Source organism: Benincasa hispida, chromosome 11 (genome assembly GCF_009727055.1).
Source record: "Benincasa hispida cultivar B227 chromosome 11, ASM972705v1, whole genome shotgun sequence".
NCBI classification, from domain to species: Eukaryota; Viridiplantae; Streptophyta; class Magnoliopsida; order Cucurbitales; family Cucurbitaceae; genus Benincasa; species Benincasa hispida.
The window spans coordinates 78,446,476-78,472,147 of record NC_052359.1 but is presented as its reverse complement, the minus strand read 5'-3'; the positions used below and the strand labels follow the sequence as shown (position 1 = coordinate 78,472,147).

The window sequence follows — 25,672 nt, the reverse complement described above, 5'->3', positions numbered from 1 at the left end:
GTTCTAATATTTTTTTCGGTATATCTTTACTTAGGAATGTTGTGGCTAATTAAACAACCTAAGTCTTGGTGTTTATCCAAGTATAACATTTATATTTGGATTTAACCTACGGTGTCTAGTTGATAAACCAGTTTTAAAACCTCATACCGCTCACATATTGCTCATAAAACTGGTTGATAACGCTCAATTATTCGGCCATTATTCTCATGTAACACCTCGAATTTTAGTTTTTAATGTAATTTCAGTAACTGCTAGTATTAAAGGACATTTTTGGATTTTTGAAAATTTAAGTGTAATTTTGGAAATTTATGTTACCCAAATTTAATTTAAAATTAATGCCAAGAATTAATTTCTTTTTAAGGGGATTAGTTAAATTCTTTTATATTTGGAAAAATTGTGAGGGAAAAAGGGTTTAGAAATTTAAGGAAAAGAATAAAACATGATATAAAATATAATAGAATAAAATAAAGTATTTTATTTTATTTATATTTTATTCTTTTATATATTATTATTTTCTTTTTATTCCCCCCTTTCTCTTTGCCGTTCACGTGCCCTAGCAGCCGCCGCCCTCCCTTCAGCTCGCCGCTTCTAGCCACGAGCGGTCGCCCGCCGTCAGTCCGAGCCGTCTCCGCCAGCCGTCGAAGACCGTCGGTTCAAGCTGCGTTCACCAGCCGTCGAAGGCCGTAGACCGAACGAGCCATCAAGCCCAGTCGCGCGATCCTGCATCAACCACAACGTCCGCCACCGTCTCCAGTGCTTCACCGTCGCCGCCGACCCAGCCCACTCCCGCCGCGCCGCTGCAGAAGCTCAGCCCCGTACTCTGGATCCTCGCGTCCGCCGCCCCTCCGCCACTGCAGTCGCGCCACTTCTGCCGTCGCCGCCCCTCGTTCAGTTTGACATTCGGCCACCACTGCTTTGGTCTTCGTCGGAATCTTGGATTAAGGGTAAGTTTAAATTGTTTTTGATTGGGTCTCTTGAGGATTTTGAGTAGTCATTAGAGTTTGGCCTTGATTTGTTGGTACTTGTTGTATTTTGGATGTTAGTGCAAAATTTCAGGTTGTTGAAGTTGTCGTCCAGCCGATTAAAGGTGTAGTCGACGAATTTTGGTGAAGGGTAAGGCTCTAAACTCGTTTGGGTTGTTAAACATGTTGTATGTTTATGAATTACTCGATTTAAGTTTGACTGAACCATAGGCTGTGGCCTAAAATAATTTGCCATGATGTTTGGGTGTTAGGTTTGGATCTTGAGGTGTCCTGGTGTCTTTTTTTTGGGTGATTTAAGTTAGATCCTTTGGGTTTTCGTAAGTTGTTGAGAGCTTTTGTTTTAGGATTGGTGGTTTTGAAACTATGCTTGGTTTGATTCAAGGTTTTGTTGGGCAAGGAAGAGGTTAAGCTTGTTAGTTTTTAGAGTTTGCAATTATAGGTAAGTAATCTTACTACTAGAACTGCCCACGGGTCAGACATTAGGTGTACGCTAGTAAAATAAGTTAATAGTATGACTGATTAATAGCATGCTTGGTTGATGGTATGATTGATGTACGTCTTCTTTGATATAATGACTCGAGGGATTAAATGCGCATATAGATATTTGATTTCTAGCATGAGATGAGTATGTCTTATTCTATGAGATTATGTTTGAATGCTAGCATGAGATGAGTATGTGTTATTCTATGAGATTATGTTTGAACGCTAGCATGAGATGAGTATGTGTATTCTATGAGATTATGTTTGAATGCTAGCATGAGACGAATATAGGTTATCCTATGAGATTATGTCTGATTTGAGAATCTAAGATGTATGTACATGCATGGTATAGAGCCATTTTATAATGTTTTTTTTTAAAAGGAAATGGCCTTTATTAATCATTAAGAGACAGTACAGGAGATGTGTACTTGAAAATAAAGGCGAATACAAATAACCAAAATTGAAACCAAAGGATCAGCAGGCGCACCCGGGCATCTCAACTAGGTTGACACCCCATAGTGCCCTCATCATATCCAACAAAACAGAGGGAACTTTATAAAACTAGCAAACAACAATGAAAAAAGAACAAACAAATGCTTCACAAGCTGAAACTGCATACATCCAAGAATACAACAAAGATAACAATTACAACAAAAGTGACAAAGAAAAAACTAGAGATGCTGCCACATCGAACAACCGAACTAGAAGAGCCGCCAGCTAGGCTTCCATTTGAATGAATGCCTGCCAATTTAAACTTATGTCTTGTAAGGAGTAAGCTTCAAAACATTTAGAGAAGGAGCACCAAAGAGAAGCATTGAGCTTTGCCACCTCAAATCGAGCAAACCCAGGAGTTTCCTTACTGTTGAACACTCTTTGGTTTCTTTCAAATCAAATTTCAGCCAACATTACTTTTGTTCCATTAATCCAAAGTAAATTTGAGTTTTTCTTGAGAGTTGGTCAAGAAAGTAGTTGCTGTACATTGCTTTTGAAGGAGTTGTCGAAGACCCAAGAAGTGGTGAAGCAGTTGAGAAGTGCTCTCCAGCAATTAATGGCGAAAATACAATTGAAGAAGAGGCGTTGAAGATCTTCCTCAGTTGATTTGCATTGGACACAACAATTGGGGGAGATATAAAAAGAAGGCAGCTTCCGTTGCAGCACAGAGGAGCAATTAGGGGCTCCAAAAAGCATTATCCAAATTGTTATATTAACTCGCCTTGGGCTGTTGGACTTCCAAAGACCCTTTTGAAGGCTAGTTGAGAGTGGAGAGGCCAAAGAGAGGTGGTTTACCAGTGATTTAATTGAGAAGGAGCCATTAGTTTCAAGGGACCAAATGCGAGTATCTTGCCTAGTGTTTACTTCTTTCTTGACCACCAAAGCTAATAAGATTTGGAACTCTAGGATCTCTTCTTCCTTTAAGGCTCTTCTGAAGTTGATGGACCATGAAGAAGTATGAGAGTCCCAATAGTTTGAGACTGAACCATTGGGGTTGGTGGTTAAACCAAACAAGGAAGGGAATCTGTCTTTTAAAGTAGAAGAATCCAGCCAAGGGTCTTGCCAAAATACAATTCTGTTTCCATTTCCCAATTTAAAGGCTGCCAAAATCTCAACTTTCATCCATAACCTTGACATACTGATCTGAGGACTGCGGAGACTACAATGAGCCTTGCCGGATGTGTGCCAACCGAAGTGGCTGCTGCCATGGATACTTGTGATGACTTGATTCAACAAGGAGGTTTGTTCTTTCATAAACCGCCAGCCCCATTTGGTTAAAAGGGCCAAGTTAAGCTTTCAGTCCTCCTAGCCCGAGACCCCCATCTTCTTGGTTTTTAGATACTAGCTCCCACTTCGAAAGATGATTTATCTTACCACCTTTGTGGCCTTCCCAAAAGAAATTTCTGATGGCCCTTTCTAAGGCTGATATCACTTTTTCAGGCATCGAGAAAGAGGACATGTAGTAGGTTGGTAGATTGGAAAGGACTGATTTACACAAAGTAGCTCTTCCACCCCTTGATAAATTATATCTTCTCTACTTGTCAAGTTTCTTATGCACTTTATCAATAACCGGCCGCCAAAAATCTACTTTTTTTGGATGCCCCCCAAGGGGAAGGCCCACATATAAGAAGGGAAGGTGTGCTAGTTGACAATTCAGCCTTGAAGCTACTGCCCTCAACTTGAAATCTTCAATATTAATCCCACAAATGACAGATTTTTCCCAATTAACCTTTTGACCGGAACACCACTAAAAAAGTGCAATGCTTTTTCTAAGAGTGTCTAGCATGTCATCATCATACTTACAAAATAGCAAAGTATCATCAGTAAATTGAAGAATGGAAAGCTGTACCTTGTCTTTTCCAACCACAAAGCCTTCGAACAATCCTTTTTCCCGGGTTCTGTCAACCAACACACTTAGCAAATCACTAACCAAAAGGGAAAGAAAGGGAGAGAGGGGGTCCCCTTGTCTAATTCCCCTTGTAGCTTTAATTCTACCTCTTGGTCTTCCATTTAGGAAGATGGAGAACATTGGATTAGAAATACAACCCAAAATCCAAGAAATCCATTTGGAGTGGAAGTTCCTTTCATGAAGGGTTTTTTCAAGAAATTCCCAATCCACTCTGTCAAAAGGTTTTTCAAGATCAAGTTTTAGAATCCAGCCTTTTTTCTTCTTGCTTCTATAGTCTTCTACTACCTCGTTGGCTATTAAAATCGGGTCAAGGATTTGCCTACCTTCAATGAATGCACTTTGAGATATTAGGCTAGGCATTACTTTCTTAAGTCTTTCCGCAAGAACTTTGGCTATAATCTTATAGACTATAGTAGATAAACTGATAGGTCTGAAATCTTTCACTGAGACTGCCTTTGTCTTCTTTTGGATTAGGCAAATGAAGTTTTCTTTGATACATGAATTGAGCTTTCCATTGTGGTAAAACTCATCGAAGATGCCCTTCAGATTGTCTTTTAATAGGTTCCAGAATTTTAGTATAAATTCAATGGTAAAACCATCCGGACCTAGTGCTTTGTTTCTTCCCAACATCTTTATTGCTTCCTTAATTTCTGCTAGGTTAAAACTGGAAATCAGCTGCCTATTCTGATCGGTAGAAACCCTTGGCCAACCCAAATTTTGAGGAAGTGAACGTGAGCCCTGGTTTTTAGAGTAAAGACTGCTATAGAAACCCAATATTAGGGCTTCTACTTCTCTGAAAGACTTTGTTGGTTCTCCTTGATCATTAATCAGTTTGGTAATTAAGCTTTTTCTTTTTTGGCCGCAAGGAAACGATGGAAAAAAGTTGTATTCTCATCCCCCAATTGTAACCAATTCAGCTTACTTTTTTGTATAAGATCTCTTTCCTCCGTTTGATAAAGGGATATTAAGTCTGCTTTTAAGGAAATTCTTAAATCCTCCTCTATTAAGAGCTCTTCTTGACTTTCCACTGTCAAGTCTCTTCTTCTTATCTCTTCCAAAATTGCATCTTCATTAGCTTTCTGTCGTTTTGTTTCTTCCAGTAACCATCTTTTTAGGGCTTGCTTCAATCTTCTTAATCTGGCTGAGAAGACAAAACCAGTCCATCCTTGTTGACTTCCCATACTTAAGGATCTTTCGATTATCCTACAACAATCCTTTGTTTTTTAACCAACTATTACAAAATCTAAATGGAGAAGGTCCCCATTCGAAGCTCCAGCTTCAATAATAGTGGAAAGTGGTCAGAAATTGGTCTAGCTTGTCTTGAAACTCTTGAGTTTTCAAAGAGATCATCCCATTTGTTTGAGATGAAGAATCTGTCAATGAGCGATCTTGAAGTTATTTTACCTTCTTGTGACCAAGTGTATCTTCCATTTGACATTGGAATTTCAAGTAAGTTTGAAATCCTAATGAAATTGTTAAAGTGCCTGATTTCTCTAGTTGCTCTTCCTATTGGAAATCTTTCTTGCCTTCTTCGAATGTAGTTAAAGTCCCTACCAAGACACCAAGCATCTTCACAGCTTTCTGCTACGGAAGTTAATTCGGACCACAATCTCTCTCTTTCCCTGTGGTTGTTTGGACCATAAACATTTGTTATCCAACACACTTTCTTACAAATGGTATGGCATTTTATTGTTAATGAGAATTCTGCCTTAACAATCTCAGAGACTGAAATCTTGCTTTCATCCCACAAAGTCAGGATGCCCCCTGATCTGCCTTGCGCTTCCACGAAAGTCCAACATACATCCTTTGAGCTCCATATGCTTTTTATGAATGGAAGGTCGAAGCTATCCTTTTTTGATTCTTGAAGCAAAACAATGTCCGGATTTACTTTTTTCAGAGTCTCTTTATAACCAATCTTTTTGTTTTATCACCAAGGCCCCTAGTATTCCATGACATGATCTTCATTTGGGCCTCTTAAATCAGAAAATTAGTAGAAGTGGCAGAATTCCAGTCCTGATTAAGCCAGGACAATATCACAAATTTCCAAGAAGGAATTGAGCTCATGTGGCATGTCAGAAAAGGTTGGAGGGGTTGGAGTAGGGGCTTTTAGATTCTCTGTCTCCTGAACCTCTTCACTGTGAAAAAGAAGGTTCAAGTTCATATCAGTTTCGGCTTGGTCTTCATTATCCTTGCACAGAAGGGAAAGATGGGTCTAAGTTTTTGACAAAATGAGGAGTACGTGAAGTTATTAGGAGGAGGAATTACTAACCTTTTGGTCTTGGCAATTGGAAGTTGCATCCTGGCGCAACAGTCCTCTAGAAAGTCTGAATTTGCAATTAGGGACCATGATTTAAATGAGGAGCTTCATCTTCTTGCAAAGTGTTTGGGGAATGGTTTGAGGAGGTGCGTGCTCCTCTTGGAGAATGAGGCTGAATCAACTTCCAAATCCTTCAGAGACTTTTGGGTTGTCGGGGAAATTAAATGATCGGCAGATTAAGGCTGAATGCCAAAGGCCTGGCTGTCTATATTCTCAAAATTAACAGCTGCCTCATTAAAGTCATGTGCTGGAGTGCTAATAATTAATTTGGACTTTTTACCACCCAAAGGAGGAGAGAGGGGCCGAGTAGTACATGAATCGTCCGCTTTTTCTTTTTTCTTTAATTCCAGGTGACTCTTCGGCTTCTTCTAAGCAAGGTGTGTCTTCCACATGAGGGTGATGCTTCGTATTCCGCATTTTTTCAAAAGAGGGCCTTTCCACTGCTGAACAGGGAATCATTTCAACACAGGGTGGTTGATCTGGCTTCTGTGTCCTTCTCAGAGAGGACTTTTCATCTTCCTTAGAGACTTGTGTGTCAATTAATGAAGACTCTCTCTTCGTCTTCCTAAGCGGCTGTTGCGGAGCTTTTTCCAGAAAAGCAATGGGATTCCTTAAGAAATTTGGTTTGGACTCTTGGATTCAAGGAATGACCATTCATTTTCCAGCTCATTGACCACGACTCCTTCGTCCTTCATTACTTGATTTAATCGGACTAAATCAATCGGATTTGAAAAATTGGGTACAAATAACTCATCTTTAACTATTGTGGGAGGGTCTAGACATTCTATATCCCCAAAATTCAAGAAGATATTCCCTCTAATTTCATCTTTTATTTCAATCGTTACTGGCATGTAACCACACAAATTTCTAGCAATCTGAATTCTTGCATCAACACAATTGGTAAGGTTGAGAGTGTCTAATGCAATTTTTTTCAAGCCCTCCAAAGTAGGCTCCAATAGCTTCAAAGATGCTTCTGTTCCAAAAATCTAAAGGTAGATTTTTTATTGAGATCCACCCCCCAAAACTTTCCACTTGAGGTCTTCTTTTCCTTTTACCACATCCGCAAAACTTGTTCCTTTTTTGACTTGAGGATTTGGCATTGATGTAGCTTTGTTGGGATACTCTGGGGCTGAATAGTTCTTCTTTGATAGTAGGCATGAATCCTCACTTTTTTTTAAGAAACTTTTGATCATACCAATGAAGGAAAACCAACCTTGATGCTTTGGACTTTCTGGGACATGAATAAAACACGGACCTTCGGTTGAAGGCTACACAACAAACCTCAAAACCCAGCTTGAGCTATCCTTGAACTTGGATAAACTTGTAACTCCATCGCATCCTCTGTCTTTGTTGAGGAAATAATGATTACTCGAGTTTGCTGCTAGCTTAGATGCCTGCTCTACCAGCCATAATAGTTGTGCCCTTGAGAGGGACAACACCCTACAAGCTTCCATGTCCTCAATGTAGTATAGATTCAACTCAGTCTAAATACAGTAGGAGTAGCCATTTATCTTACAATTTTCGATTTCCATTGAGAGTAACTTGAATAGTAAAACTCTAATGGAAGGAATGGTGGTAGGAAGAAGGGAAAGTTGCCGGAGGAATATCGGAAAGGGAAGGAGGAAAGAGAGGAGGGAGGAGAGAGTAGAGAGTAGAGAGAAAACTTACTTTAGTTAAGCCTCGAGCCATGCTATAATGTTGCAGTGGCAGTAGCGTCCTTACTGTTAGTTAGTTACCCACTAGAGATTGTGATTCCTTTGGGAATCACCAGAGGTGGTGTTATCCTTTGAGATTCACCAGAGGTTGTGTTTCCTTCGAGATTCACCAGAGGCGGTGTTATCCTTCGAGATTCACCAGAGGTTGTGTTTCCTTTGGGATTCACCAGAGGTGGTTTTATTCTTCGGGATTCATCAAAGGTTGTGTTTCCTTCGGGATTCACTAGTGGTGGTATTATCTTTCGAGATTCACTAAAGGTAGTGTTTTCTTCGGGATTCACTAGAGGTGGTGTCTCTTTTGGGATCACCAGAGGTTGTAGGTCCTACGGGACTTACTAGAGGTAGTGGGTACACTTAACTACAGTTGGATGAGAGGTCAGTTTTGCATGTTGATATATGTCCCATGGGGACTAGAGGGGGCATTCATGCCCCACCAGAGGAAGGCATCTAGAGGACATAGATTCCTAGCCTGACCCCGGTAGTGGGGTTACTTACTGAGTATTTTATACTCACTCTTTCTCATGTTTATGTTTCAGGTAAGGGCAAGGACGCACTGGCAAATGACAAGAGGAATCCTTGAACGAGCCACTGGGGACCAGTTTTACGCTTCCGCTCATATTTTAAGATTTCCTTTATCTTTTTATTCACTTTCAGTTTTAGTATTTGGAACTTACTGTTGAGATTTGTTTTCGGACTTATTTATTTCCGTTTATGACTTTTGGGTACCCTATCATCTGAATTTATTATTTGGATTTAATAAAAATATTTTAAGCTACCTTATTTATTTAGCATTTATTTCACTATAAAAAGGATGTCGTTTTAACTTCAATGCATGCATGCGTTTAGTAACGACAACTTGAGTCCTAGGGGGTCGGGTCGTTACTGTTGGTATCGGCGCCCATGTTTTGGGTTCTGAAGACTGACTTACTACGTAAGTAGTCCCTGTGGCCCAGTAATGGATTCCTCGTCATCGCCAGGTATGTCCTACTAATGAATGTTTTCAGTACATACATGAGATTAGTTGATGTAATGTTTTAGTAGCATGTTTTCTTGAGAAAGATGCAGAGAAAGAGAGCTGATTTGTGAGTTCATGACAGGACATGGCACCTAAGCTCAGACCAAGAAAAACAGTTAGAGGGGTTCCGGACCCCCAAATGCAACATCCACAAGTTCAGGATTCTCCCCCTCCCCGTGTAGGAAGAGGGGGTCGATGGTAGCCAGACCGTCTCGACAGCTTCAAATCCCCCTATGACTCAAGTTGACGAAAAGACAATGGAGGCAAAAAATTGGAGAAACCATTGCATCCTCCTTGATGGAAAGACTACAGGAGTTGATCCGTAATACGATGGCAGGACAGACTGGCCAGAACCAGGCTCAGAAGGAGCCAGTACCACTAGTTCAGTTGCAACAGACCCAGTCACCGAGTTGAGGGATTTCAGGAAGTTTGACTCTCGCTCCTTCGATGGATCATTGAGGGATCCCATTAAAGCAGAGATGTGGTTGTCCTCGATTGAGATGACTTTCCGTTTTATGAGGTGCCCGGAAAAGTACAAACTCCAATGTGCAGTTTTTATGCTGACTGGCAACACAGAGATTTGGTGGCGTTTAGTGGAGATATCGCCTAAATGTTTGATTGTTTTACTATGGCCTATCTTTCTTCTAGATGTTGGAATGTCAAAAATCATATAGCAATTAGCAATGGATATCTACTTATGTCAACCCTGAGCAACAGTAGCTATGAACCGAGACAACTATTTTTTTAGTATATGCTCTCAGTGATAGAAATGAAATTTTGTTATTCTGTTTTCTTTCGGAAGTCTAACTTATGATGTGAGCTTTACAATCTTCACCATACTATTGTGATTCATGGTGGCAGGCTGTAGCTTCTTGGTGAGCTTTTAGCAGAGGAAAGGGCTACTACACCAATTTAATATTATACATTTAAACAGATTGTATCTGTGTCAAGGAAGGATTTTGTTGTATCCTCATCTTTTCAGATGGAGGATGCTGCCATAAAAGATGCCATATCTAAGGACCATAGGAGTAAAGATCACACTGAGAGTATGAGAGCAAGGCCTCTGCATTTTGGTGAGCCAATTGCTGCAAGGCTTGGTGTGGATTATCCATTCCCTCCTCATCTTGGGTATGGTGCTCTCTTACTATTATTTAATGTTTTCATCTTACATTATTATTATTTATTTCTAATGTATTACTTTGCATGATAGGTCTACAAATTCTTTAAGGTTCGGAGTTGAAGTTGATGACTCTTTAATATTTTGTTTTATTGAAAATTCAAGATGTTCTTTAAGTACTTGACTGTTGAACTTTTGTTTTAAAGTTTTCAGCACCTACACAATTAGACATTCAATAGTTTAAATGAGCCTCACAAAAGGTACTAAATCAACAGGTGTAGGCTTGAAGCTACTCAAATCAAATATACTTCCCTGTTAATTATCTATCTATCTATCTATCTTATCTATATATATATATTGAAATTAAGGGAAGGAGAAAGAAGACCAGATTTACGTAAAAAACCCTAGGCTAGGGAGAAAAAACCATGATAGAGAGTTTTTATTAGTTTTGTTACACTTTACAAGACCTCCAGACTCGTATATAAATAACCATCAGACAGAAACCCTAATACCGTGGACACCATATGAAAAGACAAAAAAGCCCTTAGGGCTAAAACAACATTTTTCAACACCCCCTCAAGTTGGGGCGTAGATATCAATAAAACCTAACTTGCTAACCCAGGTGTCGAAATTTTGTCTTGGTAGTCCTTTGGTGAGAACATCAACAATCTGTTGACTTGACGTAATATAGGGAATACAGATACTGTCACTGTCCAGCGTCTCTTTGATAAAGTGCTTGTCAATTTCCACATGTTTGGTTCTGTCGTGTTGAACAGGATTGTTAGCGATATTGATAGCAACCTTATTATCACAGTACATTTTCATAGAGTCATGACTTTCCTGATAAAGACCAGTCAGGAAATCATAGATATGGTCAACTTCCTCAATCTTCGAATACTGAACTCCGTCAATCGGGCAATTCCAGACAACTTTACGACACAAGTCCATCTCTTGCCATAATAGCGACAGTTTATTGAAGTAGGATGTCACGTCCATGGTCCCTTGCTTGCACTCATGGACTTGTTTCCGCAATGTATACAGCCGTGAAGCATTCTGCTTTTTCGAATATAGTTTCTGGACAGCCTCCCAAATATCCCGAGCAGAAGCTGAATAGAGTAGGGGCTTTCCAATCTGAGGTTCCATGCTGTTTATCAGAATTGAGCGGAGGAGAGAATCCTCCCCCTCCCATATACGCTCCTGAGGTTCCCCAGGGTTCGGTCTCGATGTTTCCCCAGTCAAATACCCGAACTTATATCGCCCCTCGAGGACCATTTTAACAGATTGAGACCAGGAGAAGTAATTCTGGCCATTTAGTTTCTCTCTGATGATTACCCTCGTAGAATTTCGAATAGAACCAGACAAAATATTCGCAGTTGGTAAAGTAGGATAAGTAGCTACTAGGTTTTCCGAATATAACGGGAGACCTGGAGACAAATTGGGATGGGAACTTGTTTGATGATTCATCGTGGTCCCAAAAAAAGCTCTGAGCGTCGAAATCTATTGCTGTAAGCTTGCTAACTGTTGTTGGATCCCAACAGGGCCACCATAACCAACTGACTCATGTTTAGGAGAATTGTAAGGTGCTGGCATGGGATATGTCCGCCCATATGAAGCCGAACCAGAAGCTTCAGCCATGGGAAAGGTAGTCACAGTTGGAGGGTATTGTGGCTGGACGAGGGAGAACGGCTGCTGATGTGCGGCTGGAAATCCACCTGAAGCCGAGGGCACATTGCCCGTGGTTCCACCTAGTGTCGGTGCGGCTGGGATGCGCGAAGACAGGAGGCATTCGCTTGGCTGAGACGGCTGGAGCGGTTGAGCGACACCTAATCTGACCGGCTGGAGCGACCCGATCGCTGGAGCAGTTGGGTCGGCGCGACTGAAGAGCTTCTGGGCTGGGTGGTTGCGTTTGCTACAACCCTAGTTCGTGCGGCGCGGTTTGACCAATTTCGAGCAGCTGTTGCGTCTGAGTTGGGCTGAGAATAGATTGGAGATAACGATCGACAACGGCTTGATTTGCAACATTAGTTGAATGATCTGTCGGAGTCCTATTATTTGCTAAAGTTGATTATTGAATTTCTTCTATCTCAGCTAGGGTTTCATCACCTTGCTCTGATACCATATTGAAATTAAGGGAAGAAGAAAGAAGACTAGATTTACGTAGAAAACCCTAGACCAGGGAGAAAAAACCACGATAGAGAGTTTTTATTGATTTTGTTATATTTTACAAGACCCCCAGAATCAGATATACCATCAGACAAAAACCCTAATACTTTAGACACCATATGAAAAGACAAAAAAGCCCTTAGGTCTAAAACAACCTTTTTCAACAATATATATATGAGAAAGGACATGCCAATTAGGGACATCAGTGAAAACTGAAAACTTTGACGTAAATGAAGATAAAATCAGGAATTTACAGAGCTGACTTAGAGTTAATGAGAATGTAACATAAATCAGAGTTGGTGTGCCTTTAATGTAAGAAGCCAAATACTAGTGATTTGCTACTAAGGAAAGCCCAAATAGTTTGTTTTTATTGAATTGATGCATTTTAATGCTACTCGACTCCAAAACTAGAAGAGGAAGGAATCACTCGAGACCGTTAGGTGCGAAATCCCATTAGCCAATGAAAAGACTACCTTTCTTGGACTGTGAGCAACGATACAGAGCTATTGTAATAAGACCAAAGAGGATCTTTACCTCCTTTTTTTTAAGATACTTTTACTTGCCTCCATTTGATATAAATTCTTATCATATTTGGTATTAGTTGGTGCTCTCGTAACATTGGTCTATCACATTTATAGCGTTATTATGGAAAATATGGCTTGAGAGGCATCTCTTCAATGAAGGAAATTGGATTCCAATTTCTTAAATCACTGGCCCACCTAGGGTCCTTGGGGATCCATCTACAAAGCCTGTTGCATAGCTGAAAAATGGTACAAATTAAAGTTGGGCAGAGGCGATAGAATCTGTTTTTGGGAGGATTTGTGGATTGAGGATAGGGAGCTCAAGTTTTCTTCCCCAAGAATCTACAATATAACCTCTACAACGAAGCTATTTTTTATTTTATTTCTTAATTTTTATCTTAAAAATAAATAAGTGAATAAGTGCTAGTCTGCTTCTTCAAATGGTTGGGTGGTACCATTAAGAAGGAATTTTAACAGGTGATGAGACCCTTGAATGGATGGCTTTCCACAATGCTGTAGAGACAATTTGAATGTCTAACAGAGAGGATACCAAGTCGTGGATTCTTCAGTGCTGACCTGCTTCCTTAAATGGTTTGGGCAGTGGATGGCTTATCTGTGAAGATGCAGGCAATGCGTTTCAACTTGAGATTCCAATAAAAAACTTGAACATGATTAAGCTAAAGGATCTTTTGGTAGTTTGAAAGGATGCCTAAAAAAAACATATCTTTAAGAGTAAAGATGTTATGGATTTGTTATCTTTACTTGTGGACTACCCCTTTAGGGGGGATATCTGCCTTTGGAGTCCTTGCCCTTCCAAACCTTTTCCTGTTTGCTTCTTTTGTCATTGTTTGGCTGGCACATTTCAGTCAAATGTCTTTATTTTTCCTGTGTGTGGAAGGTAAACATCCAAGAAGGTTGAGTTTTTTTGTGTGGCAGGTTAATTTTTTCCGGATACAATATTGGCTAGGAGGTCCTCCTTGGTTGGGCTCACTTTTTCTCAAAAAATTTTGGTTTATCATTAAAAGAGAAAAAAAATAATCCAAAGAGAAAATACATACAATCCCTAATGGGAAAAGGTATAAATATTATTGGGATACCATTTGTACTGCATCACCTGTTTTTCATGTCTTGATTAGATACGTTTCCTTTAAAATTACTATTTTACTTTAGGGTTTTTCATTATCTAAATTGTTTGTTCTTTACGAAGTTTTTGTGAAGACAATTGTATTTGGTTGTGCATTCAATAAGATTTGGTAAAAACTTTTTTTTAGGTATGCTTATCCTCCTCCAGATGGTAATATCCTGACCAACATTGTTAATGCCCTCATAGCTGTCCCTCGCTTTTATACTCAGGTTACTACAAATGAAATGATAATTTATACGTCTAAATTCTGGAGCATATTTGAAGTAAATTCTTACAACTTAGTTTTTTAATTGTAGGTGCTGCATTTAATGAACAAGATGAACATTCCAGCTCCATTCCGATTGCCTCTACCCACTCCACCTCTCCCACCTTCCATTCCTGCACAACCATCGCTGCCACCTCTTCCTCCTCCTGCCACTCCAAGGCCTCAAGTAACAAATATGTCCAGCGATGAGTCAGAAATGGAGTCCTCAGAAGAGGTAACTTGCCTAGAGCTGGTAAAACTCTCTCACTTTTCTAGCTTGGATGAAATTCTGTTTTCAGTGGGAGCCCAAAAGTCTGCTCTGACTAATACTAAAGGTATATCCAAATAAGAGTATGACCATTTTTTCTTTGGAACATTCCCATATGAATCAGCTGATTAATTTGAGCTATGGTGTGGAGGACAACTCTTTAGTCATTTAGTAGCAACAGTTTTGCAAGTCTTTTAACTAGGACCTTGCATCAATTTTTTGTACAGACTGGAAGTGAGATTATTTGGCCGATAGTCAACACCTTTGAAGATCCTTCTATCCTCCTTTTTTTATTATTTTTTTTGTGTGTGTGTAAATATTCACATCTTTATTTCCTACATTTTCTCTTCACTCTTGTCCAGTTGAAGAGAAGGTTATTGTAACTTATTTGGATTGGACCCTCTCCCATCTTTTATAAATTTCATACATAAGTGAAACTTCTTAAAAAGTATTTTTCATAAATTTCCCCGTATATCCATTGGGCCCCGTGGATCTTGTAATTTTTTTAATTTTTTTATTGTGGTTCGAAATTATACTGAGAGCATGTCAGCAAAATTATTCATCTTCTTTTATTCCTACGGACGATGATGTCAATTTTTGTTGATGTTGTCATCTACATTTTTTAGGTGCATCCTGTCCTTTATTTTTTCATGTTGATAAATGTTCTTTCCTTTGTTGATAAATGTTGATAAATGTGCATCCTGTCCTTTATTTTTTAGGTGCATCAAGGGATTACGGTTTTATTTTATATTCTATTCGTTTCTTGTTCTAGAATGTTTCTAGCTGAGATGAGATACATAATGTACTCCCATTTTTTTTTTTTGGAACTTACTGATTAATTGGATTTAAGTTTGCCTCAGGATGTGGATGGAAAATATAATTCAAGTGGAGTTTCAAAAACTGCAAAATCAGGAGACAAGCGTTCTAGATGTGAAACAATTGTAGGCCCTGGGATAGACAAAAATGTGGCTCATGAGGCTGTTGGGGTGAAGCCTTCCACATTGGTTCCAAAAGAGATTCCTATGATCAAAAAGAAAAACCCAGTCATTCAGGTTGCTTTTATCATAAGATGTAACTAATTGGCATATGATCTTATTTATATGATTCCTTCAGATTCCCTTGTTTAATCGTTGCAGATTAGGATTGCCCCTAAAGTGATTCACGATGGAAAAGTTGATAACATTAACAATGATTGTGAAGAGACAGAAAAGGAAGCAAATGATCTAAAGCCCTATGCAACGCTTGAAGATTTAGAGAGAGGCAAATTGCCTCCAGAAGAAATTCTTTCACTTCCAATGTTCAAGGTACTATACTGCTGGGAATAAATTTCACTTCCAATGTTCAAGGTCCAATGTTTAATAAATTTTGCATTGATTTCCCTGGTTTAAGGTCGAACATATAGCTCCCTTTTTTCTCCTAATTTACCTTTGAGTGATGAAAATTTATCTGTGATAAAACTAATGTTGGAAATTTCATGGATATTTCAGAACTATACTGCTGGGAATCCTACTTCGGTGCTGTATATCAAGAACTTAGCCAAAGATGTATTGAATGATGACCTCTACTATATTTTTGGTAAGTTTCTTCGCTCCAGTTCAGCCTTTGTGCATATATGGAAATTAATTTCCCTGTTGATTTTTTGATAAGCATTTTTTTTCTTTTTTCTTTCCTTTTAAAAAAATTATTTGTTGTTATTCTCCTTTTATCCTGTTAGGCTATGCCAAAATTATAGCTATAATACTGAAAGAGGGGAATATTTATACTAGGATACAACCAAAAGAACCATAGTATTAAAAAGATTATGAGAAGAAAAATCTTTTATCTTGAAAGATTCGAACATTCCTTTACTGCCAAACAGTCCGGCTGAAAGCTCTTTTGAAGATATTCCAAAGAATTTCATCCCTTTTAAAAGGGTGCCCCAAGTGCAAGAGATAGATCTCACTGATGCAATTGTTGAAGAGATGAGTTTCTTGGAGTAATCTGTTAGGAACCAAGGTAGTATGGGATGCCTTTGTCTCGCATTGGTTAGAATGGGATGAGCAATGTGGTACTTAAGTGACTTAGCTCTCCCACCCCAATAGCTAGCTTTTGGAGTGTGGTTCTCCAAGGTGCTTAAGTACCTAACAATTATATTAAAGCCAGTTGTCGACGTTCCGGAGTGGAACCAGCGGAGGGTTCTGAACGGGTGTGGCCGAGTGAAGTACCGCCGGAGTAGCTGTCGGGATGTCGACTTTCTGGGGATGGGGTATTGTTAGGAACCAATGTAGTATGGGATGCCTTTGTCCGACATTGGTTAGAATGGGATGACCAATGTGGTACTTAAGTGGCTTGGCTCTCCCACCCCAATAGCTAGCTTTTGGGGTGTGGTTCTCCAAGGTGCTTAAGTACCTAACATAATCTTGGTGAAGGAGTTTTATTGATGTTGAATAATGAATGAAATGTTAGACAATGTTCCCTTTAAATAGATCCAAAGGGAATGGTGGTTTCGCGCCTAACTAGCTAACTAGCTAACTAAACCTTATCTCCTTTAAATAGAACCAAAGGAGAAGAGTTTTGTCACACCTAAACTAAAATATTAAATTGGAAAATGATTAAAAACAAATATTAAAATACAGCCATCTTAGTAATCTTCAAATTCCCAAATTAGCCCTACATCAATCATTTTGAAGAGCAAAGGACCACCCAAACAAAAATATCCCAAAAGAACTAGAAGTAGAAGCCAAAAATAATCTCTCTACGGCTTCTCTCAACCTTGCGTCTCTTCCCCACACTCACCCCCATCGGAGTTCACCATGCCGGATACCCCTAACCCCTTTGATCAACACCCTCATCCATGGCTCCCCCTCCCATCTTCTCCATCAAACAACATCCATAGTCCTCCTCATCAACAACTATCGAGAGATAGAACTTTTCAATTGAAACAGATAACAAATATAGAGTTCTCAGATCAGAATCACAAAAATGACACATGATTGAGCATTCTTCATTTCTATTCACTGGTTCTCCTTACAATGGCTTTGTTTTACTTTCTTTGCTATCCTTACTTCCTCCATGAACCAAAAATTCTTTATTTTTTCTTCGTCACCGTATTGGTTTTCTTGTCAAAAGGTTTGGATGAGGCTGGAATGGCCACGATACATTTGTCGTGCCCACTGAGTACAAGGGCTAGGTTTCTTGTTGGTATAGGTTTTTTGAACTGGTAAGCTTTAGAATAGATATGAAAAAATCCTCGGTAGGGGTTCAATTATTAAGGGAAAGCTTGTGAGATGGGTAGAAGTTTGGGATGTACCCGTGTGAATTACTTTTGACATATTTATGGATCCCCTTTGACCTTTTCTTGTGTAGTCCCTTGACACCGACAAATGCCCTCACTAAATGGGTTTGGCTCTTTTCCCAACATCTAAAACATACAACTTCTTGTTATCCAGATCTCCCATTCATCCTGCGAGACCTTTCCTCCTAATTGTGTGTCATGGATTTATGTATTGTTCCCATTCCCATTTAGAGGAAAAGGAGCAGGAATATCAACCAAAAAAAAAAAAAAAAGCCAGAGAGAGAGAGGGGGGGAAAAAAAAAAAGAAAACTAATCTGAGGCATTAGAGAACTGATGAGCTTGAGCCATCAACTATGATATAGCCTTCAGGATAAATTATACTAGATAAATCAACGATGCTTTGGTCAGAGTTATTTTAGTTTATGCTTTATTTTAGATAAAGCAACAATGTTTCTTTTTTCCTATAAAAAAAAAGTTGGGCTTAGTTGAAGTATTTTGTTAAGTTTGATTCTGGGTGTCAGTACTTTGGATGATCTGTTATCTTTATTATCTTGGTTAGAACCAGGTAAATAGTATTAAACAATATCATAAATTCATATGTAGGGTAAAGGAAATACTGAAATACTAAACTACTCTAGTACATTTTATCTCGGGATAAAACAAGGATTTGAGAATCTCTCTCTTCCAAGCTACTATCAGTTGGCTACTTCCACACTATGTTCCTCCCATTTACACGCTCTCTGTGTCTCGACTCACTCACTGGTCAATCGTCCTGCAATACCAAGTCCTTGTGGGAACCATACACCAAAATATAGAACCTGTCCTGGTCTATTGCTAAAATTTTGCATCAGACTTTTTGTTAGATCAATATGTCAAGATGTAAATTTGAAGATTTCCAGAATGTGCAACTAATTATAAGTTGAATGTCACCTCAATGTAACCCTAGGATAGGCCTATATATCTGGTTTTTTGATGCATGGAAGAACATTACTTTCACATTCTTCTAATGCTTTTCTTTGCCAACTTTTAAACTTATAAAATTTTATATGGTGCTTATCTTTTCCAATGAGAGGTTTAGTTTTAACTAGGTGGTTTTTATTTTGTAGGATCATTATTTGAAGGTATTGATGAAGCCAAATCTGCTCTAACTGTGAAGCTAATGCAGGTTAGGTATTATTTGACAATCAGTTTTTGATTAACCGAGAATTATGTAATTTCTTCTCTGATTACTTGAAGAGCATAAAAGAAACATCTTCAAAGTTGCCTCATTGTCTGAATTGGGGGGCTAATAATATACATAATATGCTTTATTATTAGGCATTGGCTTTTACAAAGGGAAGCATAAATAAGGGAAGTCTTACCAAAGCTTAGTCTTGTAGTTGTAAATTATGGAAAGGTGCGGCTGAAGATTGCATAGGTTGATTCTCCACACTCGAGAAATGCTATACATCCTTGATTGAAAAAAAAATTAAAAAAAGATGATGTTTTGGTTAATCTTTGTCAATTCTTCTATACAATTAGATCTCATTTCATCATTATTTTTAAAGGGTGAGATGCACTAACGTACTATAACTTAGCTATTTAAAGTTCACAGTATATAGAAAATACACCATCTTAGATTTTAATACTATAAAGCATGGGACGCTAAAAATACCCCCGAGTATTTGAAGAAGACGAACTTATCAGTCTTGGATTCTTGCTGACCATGCTTGGGACATTTCCCTACAAGTTTGAGGAAGGGAGAAATTGTCCTGTTAGCATGATAGTCTTGCAAAGAATTGGAGTGTAAATGTATGACTTTTTATCAAACGAACAAAACTTGTATTGAAATTTTTTTCCAAAAAGGAAAAAAAGGAAAGAAGAAAAAAAGGGATCTGAATGCTGCAAGTTACAGACCATAGCAGTTAAGGGAAAAAAATCAAATAAAATATGACCTAGGTTATCAATTGTTCAAAAGAATGCGACCTAGTGTAATATGATCTTTTATCAATGTGTGTTAGTTTCTTGAAGAAAGAGCAGAAAATAGGGATAGCTCATCTGATTGTGTATAATCATGACCTGGGGTTCAAAATTTTTCTTATTCTAAATTTCAGGAGGGAAGAATGAGGGGCCAAGCATTTGTAACATTTCCCTCGGTTGAGCTTGCACAACATGCCTTGGTATGTATTTGATTATTTCGATCCATGTTTTTCTTGATCACTATTCACTCGACATATTGATCATGAGTGCTTTTGGTTGTCAAGGATCAACCAGAATTCCACTCCACTTTGTGGAATTATGGAGTAATTGTTCTTCTCTTACATGTTTGAGTTGATTGCAATATAAACAAAAGCTAGAAGAGATTTTTGTTCAACTTAAGTTCTATGCAGCTGGCTTATAATTGGTACAACTATGAAGCACAAATACTTTATTAGGGGTAGTATCAGTGTCAAATATGCATCACACAGATGTTTGGACTCGTCTGGACACTCAGGGGACGTGTCCGAAACACCAATTTGCATGTTTTTTTTTTATAAAAAAAATTCCAATATGTTGAGACACGATAAGGGTAATTCTCAGACATGGCTGTAAAAATATTGAAGAAACAATTCTTTTAAAATAAATATAAGAAAAACCATAGAACCTAAAGAGTAAAAGTTGAATATAACATTAACTTTTCAACTTTCCTCCCACCCTTTCTGTATAATTCTCGGAAACAAACGGGCATAGTAGTTTTCTTAGTTCTCCTTTTCACTAGAGCAGAAGTTGCCGGCGACATGTTCTTCTTCTTCTTCTTCTTTTTTTTTTTTTTTTTTTTTTTTTTTTTATAAAAAAAAAAAAAAAAAAGAAAAAAGGAAAAAAAAAAAGAAAAGAAAAAGAAACACCCATGTATATTTCAACAAAAAACAAAAGAACAACCTAAGGGCAAGGGGGTTGATATCAACTATTGTGTTCTACCCACGCTATGTTTTATTCACTGCCGATGTGTTCTAGCCTCAATCTTTAATCTCTTTTGATATCAGCTATCAAGTATATCTTTCGTTTCCCCTTTGAGTCTATCATTATCAAGTTACCCATCATTGGTTGCCTATCTTCAAAGTTCAACCTCATATATATATATATATATATATATATATTTTAGCCATTGCCCACGGTCGTATGTTGTTTTCCAATCTTCAAACTATATATCTATATATATTAGTCATTGTTGTTTACCAATTTTTTTTTTCTTTAATCTATCAAGTTAGCTAATGTGGAACTTTAAAGTTGGAATATTTTTTCTTGGAGTGTATCAAGTTGGCCATTGTTGTCTTCAATTTCTTATAATTTATGTATTCTTTTTCTTTGGTAAATGTTAGGATGACATCTACGAACTTTAGCCACTGCCAATCATCAAATAGTTTTATGGAATCTACTTCATTTGAAGATGATTAAAAATCCCTATGACAATATGTGATGAAAGAATCAAAAATTGAGTGATGGGGATGGAAATTCTTCGTGGCAATGTAACTTAAAGAAAGTTCATATACAATAGTTAGAGCTTACTTGTTGAAGATAAATGGTCGAGGAGTTGGGCCGTGTCTAAAAGTCACTTTGAAAGATATAGTTGATATGCAAAAATTAGATGTGACAACATTCAAATAGAAAAAGAAAGCTCATAAAAATGTTTTTTGTCACCTAAATCACTCTCAGTCATATCAATTGGTAGAGTTGATGTGAATAATTCTCCCAATAAGTAGCTTTGACTTAGAGAACAAGAGAAAATTCTTTACAAGTGCAATTGGAAAATCATCCAACAAGATATCACGAGAACAATTGGATGCGCTTATTGCTTGAATGTTTTATTTTGCGGGCTTGTTGTTTCATTTAGTGAGGGATCCATGTTTTCTAGGTGTCTTTACTTACATTGCAAATAATTTGTTGTCAGTATATGTGCCTCTTGGATATAATATGTCGAGGAAAAGTATTCTCTTAATATTGAGAGATTATTGGCACCTACTAAAAGTGAATGACATAATAAGGGAGTGAGTATTATGAGCAATGGATAAAGTGACTCACAAAGAAGCTTGTTGATTAACTTCATGACCATTTCTGGTGCCAAACCAATGTTCCTAAAGTTTATGGATTGCTTTAGTGAGATCACAGATAAGGACTTCATTACAAATTTGATGAAGAAAGTGATTAATGAAGTTGGTCATGAGAACACTATTCAAGTGATAACATATAATGCTCATAATTGTGAAGGTGCAATAAAGTGCCCAAGCACAATTTTTGTCGACTATAATAATTATAAATAGATAAAAAATTGCAAGTTAGCAGTCACTTTTGGTTCTTGAACTTTCATGGGGTGACAATTTAGTCCTTGATTTGTAATGATTTAGCTCATATACTTTTAAATTTGTAACTAGTTCATGCACTTTTAAATGTATAACAATTTAGTTCATGCACTTTTAAATGTGTAACCGTTTTGATTATTGCCTTGAAATTTCTTCAAAACTAAATGTCTATTTGTATATATTTTTTTAAAACAATTTTGACTTTGTACATAAACATATTATGTCCAAGGTTTAAAATATCGATGTCGATGAAAATTTCAATGTCCCAATTTTATGAAAATGTTGAAAATTTGATAATTGTGTATAGTGTCCATACAATCTTTAGAAATTGTGCTTCGATAATTTGTCCGACACCTTTTCAATTGGAAGCATTCTCTATGATCACTTGAACAACATTCTCATGCCCGACTTCATTAATCACTTTCTTCATCAAATTTGCAATAAATTACTGATCTCACGGGAGCAATCCATTGACTTTTAAACATTGGTTTGTCATTAGAAATGACCATGAAGTTAATCAACAATCTTTATGAGTCACTACATCCATCAGTCACAATACTCACTCCCTTTTTATGTCGTTCACCTTTAATAGGTATCAATAATCTTTCAATATTTGCCTTTTCTCTTTTGAGAAGACCTGTTCTCAAGCTATTATATTCAGGAGGCACATATCCTGACAGCAAATTGCGATATAGTAAAGACACCTATAAAATGTAGATTCCTTGCTAAATGAAAACAACAAGCCCACAAAATAAAAGCAATAAGCACATCTAGTTGGTCCCGTGATGTATTGTTGAATGACTTTTCAAGTGCACTTGTACTGCCTTTTCTTTTCTTGTTCTCTAAGTCGAAGTTACTTGTGAGAGAATTACTTACATCAACTCCCTCAATTGATATTATTGAGGGTGATTTAGGTGGCAAAAGAACATTTTTAGGAACTTTTATTTCTATTCAAATGTATTTTTTGCATATCAGCTATATCTATAGGAGTGACTTTTAAACATGACCCAACTCCTTTACTATTTTTCTTCAACAAGTGAGCTCTAACTTTGTATATGAGTTCATCTTTATGTCATGACAAAAGTTGCATTGCCATGAAAAATTTCGACCCCCATTACTTATCTTTTGAATCTTAAGTCATATATTGCCATAGGAGTTTTGAATCATCTTCAAAGGTGGTAGATTCCATGGAACTATTTGATGATTGATATTGGCTAGAGTTTGTAGATGTCATCCTAACATTTAACAAAAAAAAAATATATATAAAAATTATAAGGGATTGAAGATGGCAGTGGCCAACTTAATACACTTGAAGAAAAAAAATATAAGAATTTCAACTTTAAAGTTCGGCAATGGCTAACTTATAGGTTTAAAGAAGAAAAAAATATTAAAAAAGTTCGAACTTTGAGGATTGGTAAATGACAGTGGCTAATATATATGTGTATATATATGTATATGTATGTTTGTATATATATATGTATATGTATGTGTGTATATGTATGTATGTATGTATATATATATATATGTATATGTAACATGTAAGAGTTTGAAAATTAGAAAACGACATTCAACCGTGGGCAATGGTTAAAAAAATATATAAAATATATAAAAGAAGTTTTACTTTGAAGATAGGCAGCCAACCGTGGGTAACTTGATAATGATATACTTAAAAAGAAAAAAAAACATACTTGATAGTTGATATAAAAGAGGTTGAACTTTGACGATAGGCAGCCGGCGGCAAGTAACTTTATAATGATAGACTCAAAGGGGAAAAAAACTTGATAGTTGATATGAAAGAGGAGGCTAGAACACATTGATAGCAAACAGAAAGCAATGGTAGTGGCGAGCAAAAGACGTTGACAACAACTTCTCCTTCGGTGAGAAGGAGAACAGGGAAGACTATTGTGCTCGTTAGTTTCCCTAAATTGCACGACATTGTTGGAGGGGAGTTGAATGTTATATTATATTCCGTTTTTACTTTTTAGGGTTTTTTTGTTATATTATAGTTTACTTTTTAGGTTTTTTTTTTTTTTTTTTTTTTTTTTTTTTTTTTTTTTTTTTTTGAAAAGAAAGTAATTGGACTTTAAATTTGGGCCTAGACTTCGGACAATAGTTCCTAGAATTCTTTTTCAGCCGTAGCCGAAACTAAAAAAATTAGGACATGCAGATTGGCGTGTTTCGGACACAGGTCCTCTGTGTATCTGAAGGAATGTGTCCGACACCGATACCACCCCTAGAATGAAGTGTTGTGCTTCATAGCATGAGGGCCGGTATATGGTCTCTCTCCTATATTTTAGAACCTCAGAGAAATGCTAACTTCCCTATTCCCCTGCTCTATTCCAAATACTTGAAGGTTGTGGTATTATTTGTGTTTGGTTTGTTATATTCTTCCGGTTGGAGTAAAATGGGCTAAATATCTAATATGCCAAATTCATTGTGTTGACAGAATTTAGTAAATGGCTATGTGTTCAAAGGCAAGCCAATGATTATCCAGTTTGGGCGCAATCCAGGAGCTGCCAAGGGGAATTAAACGTTGGCTACTAGTACACTATTGGACCCCCAAAAGATAAGCTTATGCGAGCCCTCGGGAAAAATTTATAGTACTAGAGTAGTACTTACCCTTTCCTTTCAGAATTTAACACATCATAAAATATGGCAAGCAATGAAAGGAAAGAGTATAGAAAAAGTTTCAGACCAGCTACAGTACTAGGAAAATTTTTCGTCCTCAACCGACATGAACCAACGACTATTGTGTTATTGAATATCAGAAATATGACAGACAAGGAAGGAGTACGAGGAAATTTTTCGCCCTTGACCAACATTGTTGTATCAATGATGTGAGCCAAGTTGGTGTTTAATGTTATAAATGCACGTACATTATCTTGTAGGTCAATTATTGAAGCATGTTCGGAAGGTCATTTCAATGAAATGAGGCTGTATCATTTGGCTTTCAAAAATGGTGGTGGTTGTACAAATTTTCTTAGGACTTGAGTCAAGGATTTAGGTTGTATATATTTGTCCAGCTTAATGGATGTTAGCTGGGTGATTGTACTAAACTGTTTTGGGTCGAGTTATATTTGTTTACATAATTTATTTTAGGAGTTATTTAAAGTGTAGTATTACTTCTACGTAGGGGTCTTTAAAAAATCCGATGACCCGAAAAAATCGATCAACGAGTTTGGATTGGGTTGGGTTATCAACTCATTTGGATTGGATTGTGTTCAAATAAATAAATTTTTTTGGGTTGGATTGGTTCAAAGGTCACCTAAAGTAATTCAAATCAACTCGAACCAACCTGAACTTATTATTTACTTTAAAATGTATATATATATATATATTACTCATTTTCAATTATATGCACAAATTTATTTTTGTTTCATTTAGTTTCATTATTTTTAGATAATTTATTCTCTAACCACTCATAAAAAAAAGTTTTTTTAGCATTTTGAAAAGAAAATATGCATTATATAAATTTAAATTGAGTTGTTAATCTCAATTCAATATATAAAAATAATTAAATCAAATATCTACGTACTAACATATTACTAATTTTTAGAACAAAAATGTAAATAAATGACTTGAGTAATTCAAACCAATCCAACCTAAATATTTTATGGTTGTGTTGGGTTCATTTTTTAATAAGGATTATTTGGATTGAAGAAATTTACAACTTGAACAATTGAGTTGAGTCTAAAAAGGATTTCAATCCAATTC

The 25,672-nt window shown here is 37.2% G+C and overlaps 1 protein-coding gene across 1 annotated transcript; it reads left to right on the top strand.

Moving 5' to 3' along the window:
• Nucleotides 1-516: 516 nt before the first annotated feature.
• On the top strand, nt 517-25,074 carry LOC120090367 (U11/U12 small nuclear ribonucleoprotein 65 kDa protein). Its single transcript, XM_039047980.1, has 11 exons — nt 517-944; nt 1,044-1,113; nt 9,773-10,039; nt 13,984-14,065; nt 14,153-14,335; nt 15,229-15,420; nt 15,505-15,672; nt 15,856-15,943; nt 18,749-18,807; nt 19,736-19,801; nt 24,405-25,074. The coding sequence occupies exons 3-11, from the start codon at nt 9,894-9,896 to the stop codon at nt 24,486-24,488; spliced, it is 1,068 nt and encodes a 355-aa protein (XP_038903908.1). The 5' UTR covers nt 517-944; nt 1,044-1,113; nt 9,773-9,893; the 3' UTR covers nt 24,489-25,074.
• Nucleotides 25,075-25,672: the final 598 nt, after the last annotated feature.

Coding starts and splice junctions, on each gene's coding strand:
- LOC120090367 (XM_039047980.1), top strand. CDS start 9,894: ATGGAGGATGCTGCCATAAAAGATGCCATATCTAAGGACCATAGGAGT. Junction 14,336..15,228: donor AAATGGAGTCCTCAGAAGAG/GTAACTTGCCTA, acceptor AGTTTGCCTCAG/GATGTGGATGGAAAATATAA. Junction 18,808..19,735: donor TAACTGTGAAGCTAATGCAG/GTTAGGTATTAT, acceptor TCTAAATTTCAG/GAGGGAAGAATGAGGGGCCA.